Source organism: Dama dama, chromosome 11 (genome assembly GCF_033118175.1).
Source record: "Dama dama isolate Ldn47 chromosome 11, ASM3311817v1, whole genome shotgun sequence".
Lineage (NCBI taxonomy): Eukaryota > Metazoa > Chordata > Mammalia > Artiodactyla > Cervidae > Dama > Dama dama.
Window position 1 is genome coordinate 39,594,868 of NC_083691.1, and position 20,793 is coordinate 39,615,660.

The 20,793-nt window shown below is 36.2% G+C and overlaps 1 protein-coding gene across 1 annotated transcript; it reads right to left on the bottom strand.

Annotated features, from left to right (window-relative positions):
* Positions 1-966: 966 nt before the first annotated feature.
* On the bottom strand, positions 967-19,591 carry ETAA1 (ETAA1 activator of ATR kinase). Its single transcript, XM_061155175.1, has 6 exons — positions 19,252-19,591; positions 17,941-18,069; positions 17,597-17,673; positions 9,285-9,397; positions 6,968-9,006; positions 967-1,915 (listed from the first exon to the last, which is right to left on the bottom strand). The coding sequence occupies exons 1-6, from the start codon at positions 19,472-19,474 to the stop codon at positions 1,788-1,790; spliced, it is 2,709 nt and encodes a 902-aa protein (XP_061011158.1). The 5' UTR covers positions 19,475-19,591; the 3' UTR covers positions 967-1,787.
* Between the last annotated feature and the right edge of the window lie 1,202 nt (positions 19,592-20,793).

The following is a 20,793-nucleotide window of genomic DNA, read 5'->3' on the forward strand; positions in this document are numbered from 1 at the left end:
AGAAATAAGTACCACAATGAACCGAGAAATCAATTCCAGTAAGGATGAAAGTGAAGTCGCTCAGTCATGTCTGAATCTTTGAGATACTATGGACTATACAGTCCATGGAATTCTCTAGGCCAGAATACTGGAGTGGGTAGCCTTTCCCTTCTCTAGGGATCTTCCCAAACCAGGGATTAAATCCAGGTGGATTTAATCCAAGAATTGCAGGTGGATTCTTTACCAGCCAAGCCACAAGGGAAATAAAGATGGTAGGGTACAAGTGTCAAAGAAACGGAAACTTACTGGGCTGAGTTTTCACAACTGGACAGAATAGGCTAAAGGCATTCTAGAGAAATCAAGTGGTGGGTGGGAGGATCGTAAATAAACAAAAGCAGAGATAGATACCAAAGGATAGTAAGAACACAGTGAAGTTATTTTAGAAAAAGGTAAGATTCTCAGCTCTTCATTCTCTTACATAGAATAATTACCTGTATTTATGTTCTTTCTAATAAGAGTCTTAGACAAAAAATACACATTACATAGAATGTGTTATATATGAAAATACAACTTAAAAAATGAAGTATCTCTGTACAGGTCAAAATAATGGTGAACACCCTCACAGGTATGTCACATCTGTAACTTTCGTCACGTCTCCTAAAGCCATTTGGGATAAACAAAGCATTCTTACCATCCTTATGCCCTCATCTTAGACTGTTTTTACTTCTGGCTTAGAAAATCTCAGACAAAAACAGGTAATAGAGGAGAATAAGCAAAGTCAGTGAATTAATCAAGGGAAAATGACGTAGTTATAGGAAAATTGAAGAGATTTTTATATCCCGATCCTTTAATATAAGAAACAATCAGCATTATCGGTCTCTTAATATATTTTACTTTTAGTTTTATACTACAACTAATGCTCCCACAAACAAGGTATTTTATGTACTAATTAATACTTTGAAGCAAATGATACCATTTGACTAAGTATTCATTAGAATGAAACCTTTTTATTTTTTTAATTTTTTTTAGAATGAAACCTTTTTAATCCAAGCATGAACTTGCCTGTGACTTTCAGAATAAGAGTATTCATCTCTCACTTATACAATGAAAGTAGACCAGGTGATCTCTAAAGTTTCTGACAGTTCTAAATGTTAATGATGCTACACTACTTATATAGCCAATCCACATTCTTTTTTCTAAAGTTCTTAAATCAGGATCTTCCCTAAAAATGGTGCGAAGTTTCCAAAATGCATTACATTTTAGAAAATTTTAAATTCACATCTATTACAGACTAGGAATTGAAAAGAGTAATTTCTTACAAATAAAGTGAAGTCCTTTATTTCCTACCATCCATGTTCCTAAGAATATGAAAGTACTAATTAAAATTCAGAAATGTATAAAAACTTTAAGGAATAGTTACTGAAAACAACAACAAAAAACTCTATTAACTTAGTAGGCTTAAGTTTTGTATTAGGAAAACACTTATTAACAATAAAAAATTAAGGAGTTTTGGGATGACTCTCTGTAATCACAGTATTTAAAAATAAAACTACTTTCCTCTGCATAATTCTACTACATAACTGCTAACTTTCCTGAACTTCCAAAACTTATAAGCAATTAACTTCAATATACATCTCCAAGGAAAGGTTTCATCGACCACGTAAACACTGATTTATTAAATACAGTAGAAGTCCATGCTTTATAACTCAGCATTAAATTTCTCATGGAGAAATCAAGAAAAACATTTCCTATCATAGATAGTTATCAACTGTCTTTGTTATCTCCCAAGTAACATTTCATTAAAGAAATCAAGTTAAGTGGGAGCTGTCTTTCTTTACAGATGATGCCTGCACTTTGGCCATTCTTCGAACCAGCGCTGCTTGTCTTTTTCTCTGAATTTCTTCCGGAGAACACTTTCTATTTTTCTCTTCTTCTTCTACAAATGAAACCAAATACAGACATTAGTTTTAAAGACTATAAAATCATTCTGAATGAGTTTTAATTTCTACTGTCTTATTACCCAGATCTGCCAAACTGGTCTTGTTACTGGCCTCCCTGGTGACTCAGATGGTCAAGAATCTGTCTTTGGTTTTGTTACTCAACCACGTTGCTGCCGTTTAGTTGCTAAGTCCTGTGGGACTCTTGTGACCCCATGGACTGTAGCCTGTCAGGCTCTGTCTATGGGGTTTCCCAGGCAAGAATACTGGAGTGGGTTGCTATTTACTTCTCCAGGGGATCTTCCTGACCCAGGGACTGAGCCTGCATCTCTTGTGTCTCTAGCATTGGCAGGATTCTTTACCACATAGCCATCAGGGGGGCCCATCCTAAGCTATTAAGTATAAGACGACAAATGCAGATGCAGTACAAGGCTCCAGGTCAAAATGAAATCAAGAACTGATCAATCTGTTTGATGTACTCTTCTCACAGGGTGATAAAATTGATTAAAAACTCTACATTTTGACTACCCAGCAAATAATTCTTATGAATGACACCTAACTCATATAACCAATAAATGAATATATTTTAAAAACAAATTGGAATTTTAAATGTTATATAGATAATAGAAAAGTAGTCAAAATAAAATGAATTAGATATTAATAATACTTCAAATAGTATATTTTTACTGTAAGATAACTGATGTTAATATTCCTACTCCTACATTTTTTTCCTCTATAGATCTCCAAGATTTTTATTTCAGCTATTTAGGAAAAATACTTTGGAGTAATAGAGTGAAACCTATCATGTCAATAAACATAAAATTCACTGTCAAATATTGCACAAGATGGAAGATATATTTTCTATAAACATTGGAAAATTATTTCAAGGAGCAGGACTGTCTAAATAAAATTTTCAATATGAAATCTTTTTACAAAATGTGAAGCATTCTGATATATTTTTATGTAACATACTTTAGTGTATACTTCAGATAAACATATTATGAAATGAACAATGTGTCTTAAATTTAACACAACCAATTCTGCCTCTATCAAAATTCTGAGTTCTAATAAAATGAATTCCACAGTTAAGTCACTCTGAGCTAAAATATTAGATTATCTATGTAATGCTACTAAGAATCAGACTTCAAAATTTTAGCCAACATTTTTTCATTTAATGTTCTAAAATCAAGACCATCATCCAAATACATATTTAAGTGACTGTGTATTGGTAAAATTGTGTATGTTGTAAAATTTACCCTCTAAAGAAGTAAATAAGAATCAGTAGTACTGTTAACAAGAGAAATAATATCTACAATGACATCTACAGAGATTCAGAATATAGCTGCTATAAGACATTTCTCTTGTTAATCAAGGTAGATATTTACCCAAAGTATATCATCACTCTCTCCTTCCATCCCTAGTACAATCAGAAATGCTAGAGGGTGCTCAGAGTAAAAGATACATATCTCAAACTTCCCAGGTGCTTCTGTTGCCTTTTGCTCTCTGAATCAATTATCTTACAGAATGCAGCTATTTTTTCTTATAGAATGATACAACATACTTTTAAATTAGTTTGACTAATTTATTAGTCTGAAAGCTGAGAAACACAAGAAATTCAGAACACACACACAATTTACATTCAGTTGACTATAAATTTAGAAGGAAAATAGGTTAACAATCCATGGCAGAATAGAACATAGCTCCCTAAAACTGGCACCTCAGTTGGTTATGTGGTATTCTACCAATTAATTTCAAAAGATACAATAAAGTCACATAGGGAAAATTTGATTTTGGAAGAGTCATTCATTTCTTCAACAAAAATACATAGTAAGGGGCTCCAACTATTGTCAAGGAACAAAACAAAAATGGCTCTTTCAAATCTTAATCCTGAAGCAGGGGTCAAACACTTTTTTCCCCCCAGTTGCTGTCTAGTCACTAAGCCGAGTCTGACTCTTGCAACACTGTGGACTATAATCTTCCAGGATCCTCTATTCACGGGATTTCCCAGGCAAGAATACTGGAGTGTGTTGCCAGTTCCTTCTTCAGGGGATCTTCCCAACCCAAGGATCCAACCTATGTCTCCTGCATTGGCAGGCAGATTCTTTATCACTGAGCCACCAGAGAAGTACTTTTTTTCAGTAAAAGACCCAAAAAATATGTTAACCTTTAAGAGGCATAGGATCTCCTGTGGCAACTATTCAGCTTTGTCACTGCAGCATGAAAACAGCCATAGACAATACATGTAAATAAATGATGTGGCTGTGTTCAAATAAAACTTTGTTTATGGACAATGAAACATGAATTCCACATAGTTTTCAAAAGGTATTAAGTATTATTGTTCTTTTGATTTTTTTCAACCATATAAAAAGTGAAAATCACCTTAATATGCTGGCTGTACAAAAAACAGGCTATACAGGCTGGATTTGGATAGGCCACAATTAGCCAAATCTAGCTTAAAACAATGAGGTAGTCAGAAGCTCCCCCACTGCCCCAAAGGTATTTGCTGCAGAGCAGCTTCATACACCAAAGTAAAAGGAAATGAAAACAACAGAAAAGGTCAACAAGGTTAATGTTAATTAGAATATTAGGTACTATCAATAAACTTAACAGAAAAACTATAAAGTAAACTGAAAGACTCTACCCATTAAAAAAAAATGCTGATAAGATAGTAGACAAGAGTTTTGGAGAAACTCACATATTCTAGACAGACTAGTCTTTAATGGAATTACAACTATAATTAAGTAAATTCACACTGGAAGAATGACTCAATTAACTGTACTTACTTAAATATAAACTTAAATATTTGAAACTACTATAAACTGACAACAATTTTAAAGTTTCAAAATATCTAGTTTGGGTGATAATGTAGCATATTCATTGTCAGTATTGATAAAAGTATAAACTGATGTAATTAGGGGTAAGATTTAAAAATCTCCATCAACATTTAAAATATTCTGAATCTTGTATCAATTTTCAAACAGATACAATCTCATGAGCATGTGCAAATTTATGCAGAATATTCACTGGCAGACTGGACTGCTTGTAATGCAAAAAACTGCAATCAAACTAAACCTCCATCAATAGAGAAACAGATAAATTATGGTATCATTCACACAACTACATACTATGCAGAGATTCAAAGGACTAAAGCCAATCTCTATGGACTATCAGGAAAAAAACAGTTACATTAAATGAAAGCAAAATCAAGCTGCCAAATAGTCTTTGCTATATTTATATCTATTTAAAGAAATGTAGAGATAGACACACACCACCCTTCACCCCTACCTTTATATACTTGCAGAAAATGCTATTAACAGGGGCTTTCCCTGAAAAATCTTTGGAGAAAAGGAGAAATAGAGGACTTACCTTTTTATGTCAAATTAACCTATACTCTTTATTTTTAAACAATTACCTATTACTGCTGCAAATTTTTTAAAAGTGAGGAATCACTTAACAGGAAAGTTGTAGTGATAATGCCAACAAAAGCATCATTTAGAACTAAACAGAAAACAATCTAATATTAAAAGAAACTAAAAACTCCATTACCATATTAACATTGATCTACAAAATAGGTAAAATTCCTAATGTTAGCCTCAAGTGAGGGAGACTGATTAAAAAAATCAATAATTACAAGCCAGCATAGTAAATGGTGTAAAACAAGTTAGCACGGGCTACTGGCAAAACTGAGAAAGTGAACCAAAATCATTCTGAGTAGTTAGAAATACACTGTGTTTAAGAGATAAATGGAAACCAGCTAGTAGATCCGGTATATGCATGTGGGGGTACAAGGTTTCTGCTGAAAAGTACTGGGCATTAAGAAACACAGACAATTATGCCAAAAATATTCCCTTTTAAAAATTATTACAGTGTCAGTGAATGACAGACTTTTCAGATTATATTGTATAATGTTCACTCAAATATTTACTAAACATCTTCTACATTGCAGCTGCTACGGTAGGCCTAGGTTCACTGATGAGACAGATGGTAATCAATATCTGATTGCAAACTGTGACAAAAGAAATTAAGGAAATAAAAGAGAGATGACTGAAAACAACAGGAAAGCACTTATAGACTGTTGAAGGCAGCAGGGTTAGCTGGGAATAGCAAAGTTCCTGAACTAGAGAAGAATCTCTTCTGTTTGAGGAACTCAAATACAGCTGGTGTAGCTGAAGTCTAGTAGGTAAGGCAAGAAAAAAAGAGAACAGGCAGGTTAAAGAGACAGTCCAGGCTTGCAGATCAGGGTGTAAATTAAGATTTTATTTGAAGTATGGTGAGCAGTGCCTGAAGGTTGTCTTCAAGCAGAGGAATGCCAAATATGCCTACTTGCTTTTTATTTTTTTTTACCTTGTTTTAAAAGATGATTCTGCTGTTTGGAGACTGAAATGGGAGGGAACAGGTAGAACTGCAGCAGTCCAGTCAGGAAATGTTGGCTTGCATAAGGGTGGTACAGCAAAGAGTGAGAAAAATGGACAGTTTTGAGATACATCTTTTGAAGTAAAAACAATGGAACTTGAGAGATAGAAAGGAGAATTGGGGGAAAGGAAAACTGGAAAGAATCAAAGATGACAAGATGTACTAAATAAGTAAATAACAACTCTAACCATCATAACTAACAGCTTTATATCAGATAGTATTCCAGCAAAGGCATTTAATTAGAATGCTCTAAATCTTCACATATTGTTCTGCTAAAAATAGACAATTACTCAAATTTTAAAACAGTGAGGTATTTCAGTGAACACAAGGAATCTCATACAGTAATACATATATGCATAAGTAAAATTTTCCAGGAAATAATTCAGAAAAGACTCAATACATACTTATTGATTGGCAACTATAATAGTCACTGTATTACACGTTGGCAAAGAATTCAATGCAGTCTTTTAAAATCACAAACCACCCAGTGTTTGTATATTCCAGCATCATTATTTGTAAGAATCACTTTAAGACTTCTAGTTAATCATCACAGAATAGTCTTTAACATATGTCATGCAAACTCAATACAACAAAGAACTAGTCTGGCTATTTTTCAAAGAACACTATTTCATACATACCTTTTGAAGGTTGTCTCAAAGGTTCAGAAAATTTCACTGAAGACTGCTGTTGAACAGCCTTCCCAGGTAATGGGTTGACAGCTTTATTTTTCTCCAAACCCTGTGTGATGCTGGTATCAGAAGTACTTCTTGTTACAGAACTGTTATTATACGGGGAAAGCATCGGACAATTTTTCATCCTTTCAAACACGTACTTAGACAATCTAGCTGCTCTGTTAAAGTTTCTCTGAGCTTCACCTGTTATGGTGCTACTGGACAGATGTAGGGTACTCAATCTCTTCTTAGAAGCAGCAATTTCTGTACTCATATGATGTGAACTCACATTCAAACCTGAACTTTCTGTAAGAACCGATTTAGAACTATTCACTTGTTTTGGTACATCAGTGTTGTTCCAAGAGACATGCAGATTACTGATCTGACAGTCTGAGTTCTTAGAGTATATACTCAAATTTGTCGTGGCACCTAAAAAACCTGGAGAATTTCCATACATTTCCCCTCTCTCCATCTTCAGTGATTTATTTAATTGTAAGCTATTTGTCAATGAAGATGTCTGTGCTGAAATGCTGTTCAGATTCAGGAGCTCTGACTGCATCAATTGACTTCCTTGTTTAGGTGTAGTAAACACGTTTTTGGCTCCATGTTTAGAACTATTATTGATCCCAAGTACACTTTCTGATGTCTTGCTGTCGACTCTAATATCTTGCTCCTGAGTTAGTCTTTCAATATCATCACATGCCTGGTATAATATATCATCATCTACATCATCTGCTTCCCAGCTACTCTCTAACTGATAACACGCTTTAACAATTTCACTGGTAAATGATGGATCATTCCAATCATCAAAGAAAGAACCTAACTTTGATCCATTAGTCTGATTTGGGCTCCAAACACTGGTTGTATTGCCCAAAGTTGCTGAGCTGAAAGGCTGGACATTAGCAGGCACTTTCAAAGACTGATTAAAAATGGACTTATTAGAACATCCTGGTTTCAAAGCAGATTTCTTTTCAGAAGCATTCACTTTAGAATTAAATTTAGTATGAGTATTTTCATTTACTTTTGTCAGATTAGATGCAACTGCACAGTCTTGAATTTTGTCTTGATCAACTATATTCAAAGATTTCTCCAATTTCATTTTATTTCCAGTGGCTGATAATTTATTTGGTTTATCATTTGGCTTTGGTGAAAATCTGTATTTTTCAGCATCTGTTAATTCACTGTTCCATGTATTTGAAGGAAGACCTTGTAAAATTTTTGAATCTCTTAACTTGGCATCTAGACTTGTATTCACTCCTGACTTACTTTTACCCTCTTTACTGTTAAAGGAACAAATTTCCTTTTGATCAGCAATTTGGACTGTTTCAGGAGCAGGGAACAGCTCAGACATTTCAATATTCTGCATAACAAAAGGTTCATTACTTAGTAACTTTTCCCAATCATCTTCAAAATCACTGGTAGTAAAAGTATCAATGTGCTTATTAAAAGTTCCTGGTTCCTTAGTACAGAAAGTCACATATGATTTTGTCATTCCAGGATTATCGACTTGATGAGAAAGTGATCCTAGGGTTTTACTTGGCAGATTTTCAGTGACCACAGTTTCATTAGTAATGATTTTCTCCTCTTTCAAAGTGTTTTTCTTTCCAAAGGTAGTATTACTGGTTTTCAAGAAAGCATCTGACAAATGTTGGCTTAACTGTCCACTACATTTCTGAGTAGAACCATCAAACATGGCAATAAAGGCTGCTTCAGCATTTTGGTCAAATGGCTTCTGACTGCTGGTTTGATCATTTACCACAGATATCTTGGTGTTCTCTTTCACTGGCTTCTTTATTATAGCCTTATCTATTTCAGGAACTATATCACACAGTAACTGCATCTGTATACCATCTCTGTAATTATGTGAAGTCTCTGCTTCTGAAATCATCTGGATAAGATCATGATTTCTCTTGTCTTGCTCTTGAATCACATCCAGCTCTTCCATATTTTTATCAAATTGCTTAGCTAATTTCATAAGTTCTTCCTCTTGATTTTGTGATTTTAACCTATTAAAACAAATATTTCAAAAATTATGTAGATATTCTAAAAGTCATACACAACTATTATTTAACATTATTTTAAAACTCACAAATTTTAACACATCCTGACATTATAAATAAGTTCAAAACTTTACATGTCAAAGTTAAGGATACTAACTTATAACCATTTTGACATACACAAAGCCAAATACTAAAATACACACAAAATACAAATACACACAAAACAAAATACTAAAAATATTTACTTCATTGAATGTCAGAAAAACTGAAAAGTTTAAACTTACTTTGTGCAGCTGAGTTTTGCTCTTGATTTTCCTTTTGCTACACTAGGAGTGCAAGGAATAGCACTGTCACCAATCCACATGCCCAGCATGGAGTCTGTTGTTGGTTTCTCATCCTTCGGCAGAAGGGCAAAAAAAAAAAAAAGAGAGATGTGAAAGTACAAAAACAACTAACCAAAACAAAACTCACTTTAATTATGTAGAATTATTTTATTAAAGGAATAAATTCTGGTAAGGTGAAAGCAACTAAACAAACTTCAAAACAATGAAAAGCTGGAGGATGGCAATAACAAGTTGCAAGAAGTGATCTACACTTGCTTTAGGGAATGAAAACACTCAAAAAAAAAGTTTTTAAGAATTTAATTAGATATGCACGTTAGTTGCTCAGTCATGTCTGACTCTTTGCGACCCCATGGACTGTAGCCTGCCACACTCCTCTGTCCATGGATTTTCCAGGCAAAAACACTGGAGTGGATAGCCATTCCTTTCTCCAGGGGACCTTCCTGATCCAGGGATCAAACCCAGATCTCCTGCATTGATTGCGGGCAGATTCTTTACCATCTGAGCCACTGTGGAAGCCATTGCAGAACAGAAATACATATTCAATAATAAAAGTACATATTTTTATCACAAGAAAACTGATCAACTTATTTCAGTTGTCATAAGATATTGATAAAAATAAACATTAGTACTAGAAACAAACTGTGCAGCAGGAATTATTAGAATTAGGAATAAGAGAGATAAATATGGAGTTCTTTCTGTATTACCTCAACCTCCAAATTTTCCCTATTGCCATTATAATGTTTATCTAAGATGGACAATCCATGTTGACGTGAATTGACAACACTTAGATAGAACTAAGAAAATTTAACATTAAGTCAGGACCAAGTTAGAGATAATGGCAAGATTAGAATTAGAATTCACAGCAAGATGCTGTGAATGAGGTAGGGAGAAAAACAAAATTAAGTAGAGAAAGTGGGTAAAGAAGTTTTAACCAGTATTAAGGCTAGAAAAAAGCCATTTTAGTCCTACATGTTTCTTTTATACCTTTTAGTCACTTGATTATGAACAAAATTAGAGAATGAATTTATGTATTAGTTACAAACCAAACCAACAAATTAAAAAGTTAATCATTTTCTACTCTGTTTTTATAGTACCTGGAATGAATATAAACAAGCAACTGTCACACAAATAATCACTAGATTACAGATTACTTGAAGGCAAGGACAGCTCCTATGATGACTAAGCATCTAGCAAAGTGCTGAGCATAAAGATGTCAATTCATGTTTATACACTAGAAAGTTAGGTGATAAGTTGCCTACAACTTGGTACTTCAAAATCATCAATCAATCAAAAAGTAGCTTCCTTAGATGTCCAATTGAATCTAGCAGTTTTCAGCTTTGCAGATACTCAAGAAAAGCAATAATTTTGATTTCAGACTCAATACATAGCTTCCCTTTTGTTTCAACAATCTTGAATTTGGGAAGATAACATTCTTAATGATTTAATTATGGATTTTTTTGGGTCCATCTACCAAGTGATTTTAAATTCACTCCATTTTTAGAGATTAAAACAAGGGTGCCCACTCTCACCACTACTATTCAACATAGTTTTGGAAGTTTTGGCCACAGCAATCAGAGCAGAAAAAGAAGTAAAACGAATCCAGATAGGAAAAGAAGAAATGAAACTCGCTGTTTTCAGATGACATGATCCTCTACATAGAAAACCCTAAAGACTCTACCAGAAAATTACTAGAGCTAATCAATGAATATAGTAAAGTCGCAGGATATAAAATTAACACACAGAAATCCCTTGCATTCCTATATACTAACAATGAGAAAACAGAAAGAGAAATTAAGGAAACAATACCATTCACCATTGCAACAAAAAGAATAAAATACTTAGGAATATATCTACCTAAAGAAACAAAAGATCTATACATAGAAAACTATAAAACACTGATGAAAGAAATCAAAGAGGACACAAACAGATGGAGAAACATACCATGTTCATGGATTGGAAGAATCAATATTGTCAAAAAGGCTATACTACCCAAAGCAATCTATAGATTCAATGCAATCCCTACTAAGCTACCAACGGTATTTTTCACAGAACTAGAACAAATAATTTCACAATTTGTATGGAAATACAAAAAACCTCGAATAGCCAAAGTAATCTCGAGAAAGAAGAATGGGACTGGAGGAATCAACCTGCCTGACTTCAGACCCTACTACAAAGCCACAGTCATCAAGACAGTATGGTACTGGCACAAAGACAGAAATATAGATCAATGGAACAGAATAGAAAGCCCAGAGATAAATCCACGAACCTATGGACACCTTATCTTCAACAAAGGAGGCAAGGATATACAATGGAAAAAAGACAACCTCTTTAACAAGTGGTGCTGGGAAAACTGGTCAACCACTTGTAAAAGAATGAAACTAGAACACTTTCTAACAACATACACAAAAATAAACTCAAAATGGATTAAAGATCTAAATGTAAGACCAGAAACTATAAAACTCCTAGAGGAAAACATAGGCAAAACACTCTCCGACATAAATCACAGCAGGATCCTCTATGACCCACCTCCCAGAATACTGGAAATAAAAACAAACAAATGGGACCTAATGAAACTTAAAAGCTTTTGCACGCAACTCCTGCAGCTCAATTCCAGAAAAATAAATGACCCAATCAAAAAATGGGCCAAAGAACTAAACAGACATTTCTCCAAAGACATACAGATGGCTAACAAACACATGAAAAGATGCTCAACATCACTCATCATCAGAGAAATGCAAATCAAAACCACAACGAGGTACCATTACACACCAGTCAGGATGGCTGCTATCCAAAAGTCTACAAGCAATAAATGCTGGAGAGGATGTGGAGAAAAGGGAACCCTCTTACACTGTTGGTGGGAATGCAAACTAGTACAGCCACTATGGAGAACAGTGTGGAGATTTCTTAAAGAACTGGAAATAGAACTGCCACATGACCCAGCAATCCCACTTCTGGGCACACACACTGAGGAAACCAGATCTGAAAGAGACACGTGCACCCCAATGTTCATCGCAGCACTGTTTATAACAGCCAGGACATGGAAGCAACCTAGATGCCCATCAGCAGATGAATGGATAAGGAAGCTGTGGTACATATACACCATGGAATATTACTCAGCCATTAAAAAGAATTCATTTGAATCAGTTCTAATGAAATGGATGAAACTGGAGCCCATTATACAGAGTGAAGTAAGCCAGAAAGATAAAGAACATTACAGCATACTAACACATATATATGGAATTTAGAAAGATGGTAATGATAACCCTATGTGCAAAACAGAAAAAGAGACATAGATGTACAGAACAGACTTTTGGACTCTGTGGGAGAAGGCGAGGGTGACACGTTTCGAGAGAACAGCATCGAAACATGTATATTATCTATGGTGAAACAGATCACCAGCCCAGGTTGGATGCATGAGACAAGTGCTTGGGCCTGGTGCACTAGGAAGACGCAGAGGGAGCGGGTAGAGAGGGAGGTGGGAGGGGGGATTGGGATGGGGAATACATGTAAATCCATGGCTGATTCATGTCAATGTATGACAAAACCCACTACAATACTGTAAAGTAATTAGCCTCCAACTAATAAAAATAAATGGAAAAATAAAAGTATAATAACTTTACATATCCAGTTATATAAATAGATGGGTCCTATATATGGTTTTTATATTATTTGTAAATGTTACATTTTAAAAAATTCCTCATTAATAATTACACAGTACAATCCAGTGCTGTAAAATGCATCTAAGCACATTAGTTCATTTAATTCTAGAGTATACTGTGCAGAGTTGTATAAAAATGATGGAAAAATATATAACATCTTCAAACAAACAACACTGTGTGAAAAGTATCCCTGAAGAAAGTAAAATGACTGATCAATTAGAATAAAAATGCAAATTTTAACAAATGTCATCTCTGGAATTATTGCTGTTTGTTTTTTAGTCCCCAAGTCGTGTCCAGCTCTTTGTGACTCAATGGACTGCAGCCCACCTGGCTCCCCTGTCCATGGGATTTCCCAGGCAAGGAAACTGGAGTTGGTTGCCATTTCCTACTCCACAGGATGTTCCCAACCCAGGGACTGAATCCATGTCTCCTGAATTGGCAGGCGGATTCTTTACCACTGAGCCACCAGGAGCCCCATCAATTAAAATAAAAGTAAAAATTTTAAAATATATCTCCGGAACTATCAAGGTGATTTAAATAATTATTTAAAGAGGGTAACTCACCTATGCCATTCTGGAACATGAAAAGTTCCTAAACAGACCTTGATATTACTAAAGGTTTATATGCTTCAAAAGTGCTCACTTGAAAGGGGTAACATTTCAAAGCAACTAGTTTAACTGTATTTTTTCTTATACACAAGTTATCACTTGCATACTGCTGCCATTTCTTTATGTGAGCAATTATTTCCAGCCCACTTAAGTAAAGAGTCCAATAATTTACTTACCTTTTTATCACTATTTAGCCTGACCAGCCCAAACACATTTTATTATGCTTATTTCATGTAAAATCAACAATTTAATGAAGATCTATTGTTAACTTATGTAGCAAGTAATATATGGTATAAATGCTATTTAATTAATGAACTCTATGTAAAATGTATTTCTATGACATGCCAAAGATGGAAAGTAGACCTAGTAGTAACAGAGCTCTTTTGACTGTGGTAGTTGAAATTTTGGATGTTTTATAGCCACTAAGAAAAACTTTATTTCCTGTCTCCTCCACCTGTATGATGGTGATCCCTGTAACCAGTTTGGGCCAGTGCCATGTATTGTTTATGGTCAACATACAGTCACTATCTGAGGCCACATCAAGGAAAATACCACACTTCCTGTGAAGACACTAAACAAAATTTGAATGTTTTCTGGATTTAAATGTTGCTAAATAAGAAAAAAAAAGAAAGAGATCCAGAGCAGAGAGTGACCTATTACTCAAGCATCACAAGAGCTGAAATAAAGAAGAAACTTTTGAACACAGTTCTTTTACAGCAAATAGTTTATCATACGTAATTTTAATATACCTAGTATTTGTAGTAGTCTATAGTTTACAAACAATTTTAATCTAATTCAATCATCACAATAATACAAAAAAGAGAGTAAGACAAGTAATAATTCTATTTTAACAACTAAATGAACTAAAGTTCGGATAGTTTAAATGACTTGCTTGTATATGTGTGTATGCTCAGTCAAGTCCAACTCTTTGAGACCTCATGGACAGTAGCCACCAGGCTCCTATGTCCGTGGAATTTTCAAGGCAAAAATATAGGAGGGGGTTGTCATTTCCCACTCCAAGGGATCTTCCTGACCCAGGGACTGAACCCATGTCTCCTGCGTCTCTTGCACAGGCAAACAGTTTCTTTACCACTGTGCAAGTGACTTGCTTAGGGGTTGCTACAGAAGGCAGACTTAGTACTAAATCCAAATCCAGTTTTTTTCCTGGAGTAACAGGCAAATTTGGCCTTGGGAGTACAGAATGAAGCAGGACAAAGGCTAATAGAGTTTTGCCAAGAGAATGCACTGGTCATAGCAAACACACTCTTCCAACAACACAAGAGAAGACTCTACACATGGACATCACCAGATGGCCAACACCGAAATCAGACTGATTATATTCTTTGCAGCCAAAGATGGAGAAGCTCTATACAGTCAGCAAAAACAAGACTGGGAGCTGACTGCGGCTCAGATCATGAACTCCTTATTGCCAAATTCAGACTTAAAATTGAAGAAAGTAGGGAAAACCACTAGACCATTCAGGTATGATCTAAATCAAATCCCTTATGATTATACAGTGGGAGTGACAAATAGATTTAAGGGACTAGATCTGACAGACAGAGTGCCTGATGAACTATGGATGGAGGTTTGTGACACTGTACAGGAGAGAGAGATCAAGACCATCCCTAAGAAAAAGAAATGCAAAAAAGCAAAATGGTTGTCTGAGGAGGCCTTACAAATAGCTGTGAAAAGAAGTGAAAAGCAAAGGAGAAAAGGAAAGATATTCCCATTTGAATGCAGAGTTCCAAAGAATAGCAAGGACAGTTAAGAAAGCCTTCCTCAGCGATCAATGCAAAGAAATGGAGGAAAACAACAGAATGGGAAAGACTAGAGATCTCTTCAAGAAAATGAGATACCAAGGGAACATTTCATGTAAAGATGGATTCGATAAAGGACAGAAATGGTATGGACCTAAGAGAAGCAGAAGATATTAATAAGAAGAGGTGGCAAGAATACACAGAAGAACTGTATAAAAAAGATCTTCACTACCCAGATAATCACGATGGTGTTCTCACTCACCTAGATCCAGACATCCTGGAATCTGAAGTCCAGTGGGCCTTAGAAAGCATCACTACAAACAAAGCTAGTGGAGGTGATGGAATTCTCGTTGAGCTATTTCAAATCCTGAAAGATGATGCTGTGAAAGTGCTGCACTCAATAAGCCAACAAATTTGGAAAACTCAGCAGTGGCCACAGGACTGGAAAAGGTCAGTTTTTCATTCCAATCCCTAAGAAAGGCAATGCCAAAGAATGCTCAAACTACTGCACAATTGCACTCATCTCACATGCTAGTAAAGTAATGCTCAAAATACACCAAGCCAGGTTTTAGCAATACGTGAACTGTGAACTTCTAGATGTTCAAGCTGGTTTTAGAAAAAGCAGAGGAACCAGAGATCAAATTGCCAACATCTGCTGGATCATCGAAAAAGAGAGTTCCAGAAAAACATCTATTCCTGCTTTACTGACTATGCCAAAGCCTTTGACTGTGTGGATCACAATAAACTATGGAAAATTCTAAAAGAGATGGGAATACCAGACCACCTCACCTGCCTCTTGAGAATCCTATATGCATGTCAGGAAGCAACAGTTAGAACTGGACATGGAACAACAGACTGGTTCCAAATAGGAAAAGGAAGACGTCAAGGCTGTATATTGTCACCCTGCTTATTTAACTTACATGCAGAATACATCATGAGAAACGCTGGGCTGGAAGAAGCACAAGCTGGAATCAAGATTGCTGGGAGAAATATCAATAACCTCAGATATGCAGATGACACCATCCTTATGGCAAGAAGTGAAGAGGAATTAAAGAGCCTCTTGATGAAAGTGAAAGAGGAGAGTGAAAAAGTTGGCTTAAAGCTTAGTATTCAGAGAACTAAGATCATGGCATCTGGTCCCATCACTTCATGGCAAATAGATGGGGAAACAGTGGAAACAGTGGTTGACCATTTTTCTGGGCTCCAAAATCACTGCAGATGGTGACTGCAGCCATGAAATTAAAAGACGCTTACTCCTTGGAAGGAAAGTTATGACCAACTTAGATAGCATATTAAAAACCAGAGACGTTACTTTGTCAACAAAGGTCCGTCTAGTCAAGGCTACCGTTTTTCCAGTGGTCATGTATGGATGTGAGAGTTGGACTATAAAGAAAGCTGAGTGCCTAAGAATTGATGCTTTTGAACTGTGGTGTTAGAGAAAACTCTTGAGTGTCCCTTGGACTGCAGGAAGATCCAACCAGTCCATTAAAGGAGATGAGTCCTGGGTGTTCATTGGAAGGACTGATGCTGAAGTTGAAATTCCAACTTTTGCCACCTCATACGAAGAGTTGACTGATTGGAAAAGACCTTGATGCTGGGAGGGACTCGGGGCAGGAGGAGAAGGGATCGACAGAGGATGAGATGGCTGGATGGCATCACCAACTCGATGGACATGAGTTTGAGTAAACTCCGGGAGTTGGTAATGGACAGAGGCCTGGCGTGCTGCGATTCATGGGGTCCAAAGAGTCGGACACGACTGAGTGACTGAACTGAACTGAACTGAATGTTTCCTGATGATATTTTAAGTTAACAAGTGTTAAGAAAGGGAGTTTCAACTGGGAAAAGACTACTACAGACAGTTAATAATAATAAAAGATTTTGAATTTCAAATTTTTATTGTCTAATTGTATTCTCTTATTAACATGAAAAATAATAACCACATATTATTAAATAACATTAAAATCAAAATAAAAACAAGGCTCTAGTTAAAAATCATTTCTAAAAAATAATATATATGCTAGGAAAATATATGTTTGCAACTTTACATTATGTTCCTTTTTTCAAAACTGCATTTCAGTGGTAGAAAAGGTAAAAGTAATGTGTTGCTCTGTTTTTGGAGAAGAGAATTAAATAAGACAAGATATTTTTCACATAAATGAACTATAAACAAAACTTACTGCCATACATTTCACTGTTCTGTAATACACTATAAAATTACTCATATTTACCTGTGGAGCAATACGATTAACAATATGTGAGATCTCATCACTATCTGTGGTGTAAAGCTGCTTTTTTCTTCCTTTACCTATAGAAACAAAGAAATTCATATAAATTATAAACAAAAATGTAATTTGTAAAAATATCAGTCACTTCTTAGAAAACAATTAGCATGGCTTAAATCACTAAGCACTCTGACATAACATGCCTATCACAGCAACAAAATCACTTAGGATTTTGGAAAAACATCAGCTGTATAAAAGTTCCTGATGTGAACACCTGACTGAAATTCTAAGGTTAAATCCTAATCATTAATCAAATATTCACCCAGATAAAACTGCTAATGACAAATTACCTAGCTGTTTTGTCATTGGAGAATTTTGATCCCAAAAGATATCATTCTGTCCATCTGGATCATTAGGAGAACTGAAGGCAGATGACAATATATCCATTTGCAGCATTCTCTTTGGTGTCTCATATCTTTCTATATAAAATAAGATCAAAATAACGATTATTGCATTCTAAAGGATTACTTGACTTCATAACACCCCAATGTTAAATACCTCAGCTAAATTACATTTTATGTTCCAATTATAAAATTTTCTCCCAGTGATGACTGTACTACTTTATCCACAACTGAAACATTTGTTTCACATAAAAATCCCAGTAGTACTTTACAAACTTGACATTGTAAATAGTAAGTACAATCTAATAGTTCTAATAGTTCTATAAATGGATAGGACAATACTGTATAAGCTAGCCACTCCACTGGAAGTCACAGTCTTTTGGAACCACCTGTAATTTACAAATACATTTCAAAAATGAACAACGTTTCAACAGAAATTTCAGAAAAATACATTTCAAAAATCAAAAACGCTTCAACAGAAACTTCAGAAAAAGTCTGTGTTTAGCCTCCTTTGGCCAACCATACCCAACCAATTACTTCAAAAAACTATAGTGAGCCATTTCTTAGTTAAGTTCTGTCAAGTACCACTTTTTGTTTATTCTGCAATTGTTTTGTCAAAGTAAACTACAAACAAGGTAAAAAGCTCTATTTAAGAACATGCTCTAGAAAACAGCTCTTAGGAATTTCAATTCCTACCAGGATTCATCAGAAATCTTTTTAAAAAATGAAACACCAAAAAGTGATCAGAATGATATACTTAGGGGCCCAGAGTTTCCTACTTTGAGGAACTTTATACAAAGGAACTTCCGGTTTATTCACAAGGTAAAGCATCACCAAGATCTTGAGAATACAGATAACTGTATTTCATATGTCCCCTTCACTAAAATCTGGTCAGGGCAAACAGTTTAAGGTGAAATCATCCCTCTTGGCATAACCTGAAGGCAAAAGGTATTATTTCTCCTCGCTCTGCCACTGCTGATGCTTGGAGAAGCAGCCTAGAAATCAGCGTTCCTCCCTGAGGTAAACCCCACAACTTAATTCCTGTGGCAGGGGTGATAAGTGGTGGTCAAGCCTAACCGGGCAGTGCTCATACTCGGGGATGAAAGTCGCGGGGGAGTATAGTCTGGTTAATTTTGAACTCTTGAGCGAGAAGCCCAGGGAAAGAAAACACGATTTCAGAGTCCACCCCCACCCCGGGGCTCTGAAGCTTAGGTGCTGAGGCGCTGAGGCCCAGGGAGGCCCCCACTGCCCATGTCTCACCCTCGGGATTACTTTTACTGCACGAAGCGGCTACTGGAGGCTGCTCTTGCTGCGGCAAGGGCCGGGGAGGCCTTTCTCCTGGCCCTTGAGGCCCCGAGCCGCGGGCCGCCCTCAGCCTCCTCTTTCCCGATTCGACCACCGAACGGCATTCTTCAGTCGCCATCCCTTTGCGCGGCATTTGCTTCAGGCCAGGGCTGTCCCCGTGTTTCCGTCGCCGACTCATGGCCCAGAACCCCCTCCACCGGCAGCGTTTCCTTTCACATTTTGCAACGGGAGCAGTAGAGCAATGGAACTAAAAGCGGGACGCCAAGCCAACGGCCGCCACCATTTTGGTCTGAGGAACGCTCGTAAGAGGAGGGCGCTGATTGGCTGCGTCGGGACGAGGGGCGGGGCTACCAGGGTGCGGAGGCGCGCTTCCGCAGCCCGCGTCCGAGCTTGCTAGGTTCTGCTCGGATTCGTCCGCATTGGAAATGATTTAAGGGGTATTGGTCTGGCCACAGAGGCGCAGAGCAAGAGCATGCGAGGTGGAAAGAATCCTTTGGCACTTTTTTATTGAGTTTACAACTAGAATAACACATTACTCGGGTTCAGATTATTATGGGTTTTAATTTCTGGAAAAAGAGGAAATACCGGAATAGATTAGGAAGGAAGACAAAACTTTTTCCATAGATGAATGTGCATAGAAAATCAAAACACGTAGGAAAAGTTATTAAATTCATAAATTAACAGAGTTGCTGATATAAAGTCAATATTCGAGGATCAATTGTGTTCCAATAGATTAGTAATAAATGTTAACAAAACGTTTTAAAGAAAGATGATTCATAGTAGCATACAAGATACCAGTTAATTAGGAATAAATTTAACCAGATGTTAACACTCCTACACAGAGAATTATGAGATATTTTAAAAAGAAATTGAAGACCTAAATAAATGGAGAAATACTGCATTCATAGATTGCAAGACTCAATATTGGTAGATCTTTTTTTTTTTTTTTTTTTTGGAAAGTCATTCAGTGGTGTCTAACTCCAAATTTGGAACCCGGTGGACTGGGGCCTGAGAGGCCCCTCTGTCCATGGAATTCTGGTGTGGATAGCTGTTCCCTTCCCCAGGGCATCTTCCCAACCCAGGGATCAAAACAGGTCTCCCGCATTGCAGATGGATTCTGTTACCAGCTGAGCCACCAGGGAAACCCAGGTATACTGGAGTGGATAGCCTATCCCTTCTCCAGCAGAGCTTCCTGACCCAGGAATTGAACCGGGGTCTCCTGCATTGCAGGCAGATTCTTTACCAGCTGAGCTACAAGGGAGATTACCACAAATCAAGTGCTATTTGATTATATATTGAATTGTAAAACGTAAAATAGCATTCTATAAGATAATATATATTGTCTTCATTACATGAAGTGAGTTTTAAATGGAACAAAAAGGTCACCAACTGTAAAGAAAATAATTAAAAATATGGCTACATTAAATGCATAACTGAGGACTTCTGCCTAACCAAAGACAACATTAAAGACAATGAAAAACAAGTCACAGATTGGGA

What these genes read in the sequence shown, in the direction of transcription:
- ETAA1 (XM_061155175.1), bottom strand. Translation starts at nt 19,474, where the DNA reads ATGAGTCGGCGACGGAAACACGGGGACAGCCCTGGCCTGAAGCAAATG. An exon ending in CAGTAAAAGTAATCCCGAGG is followed by an intron (nt 18,070 to 19,251) that starts GTGAGACATGGG and finishes TATTTTATATAG; the next exon opens with AAAGATATGAGACACCAAAG. An exon ending in TCCAATGACAAAACAGCTAG is followed by an intron (nt 17,674 to 17,940) that starts GTAATTTGTCAT and finishes TTGTTTCTATAG; the next exon opens with GTAAAGGAAGAAAAAAGCAG.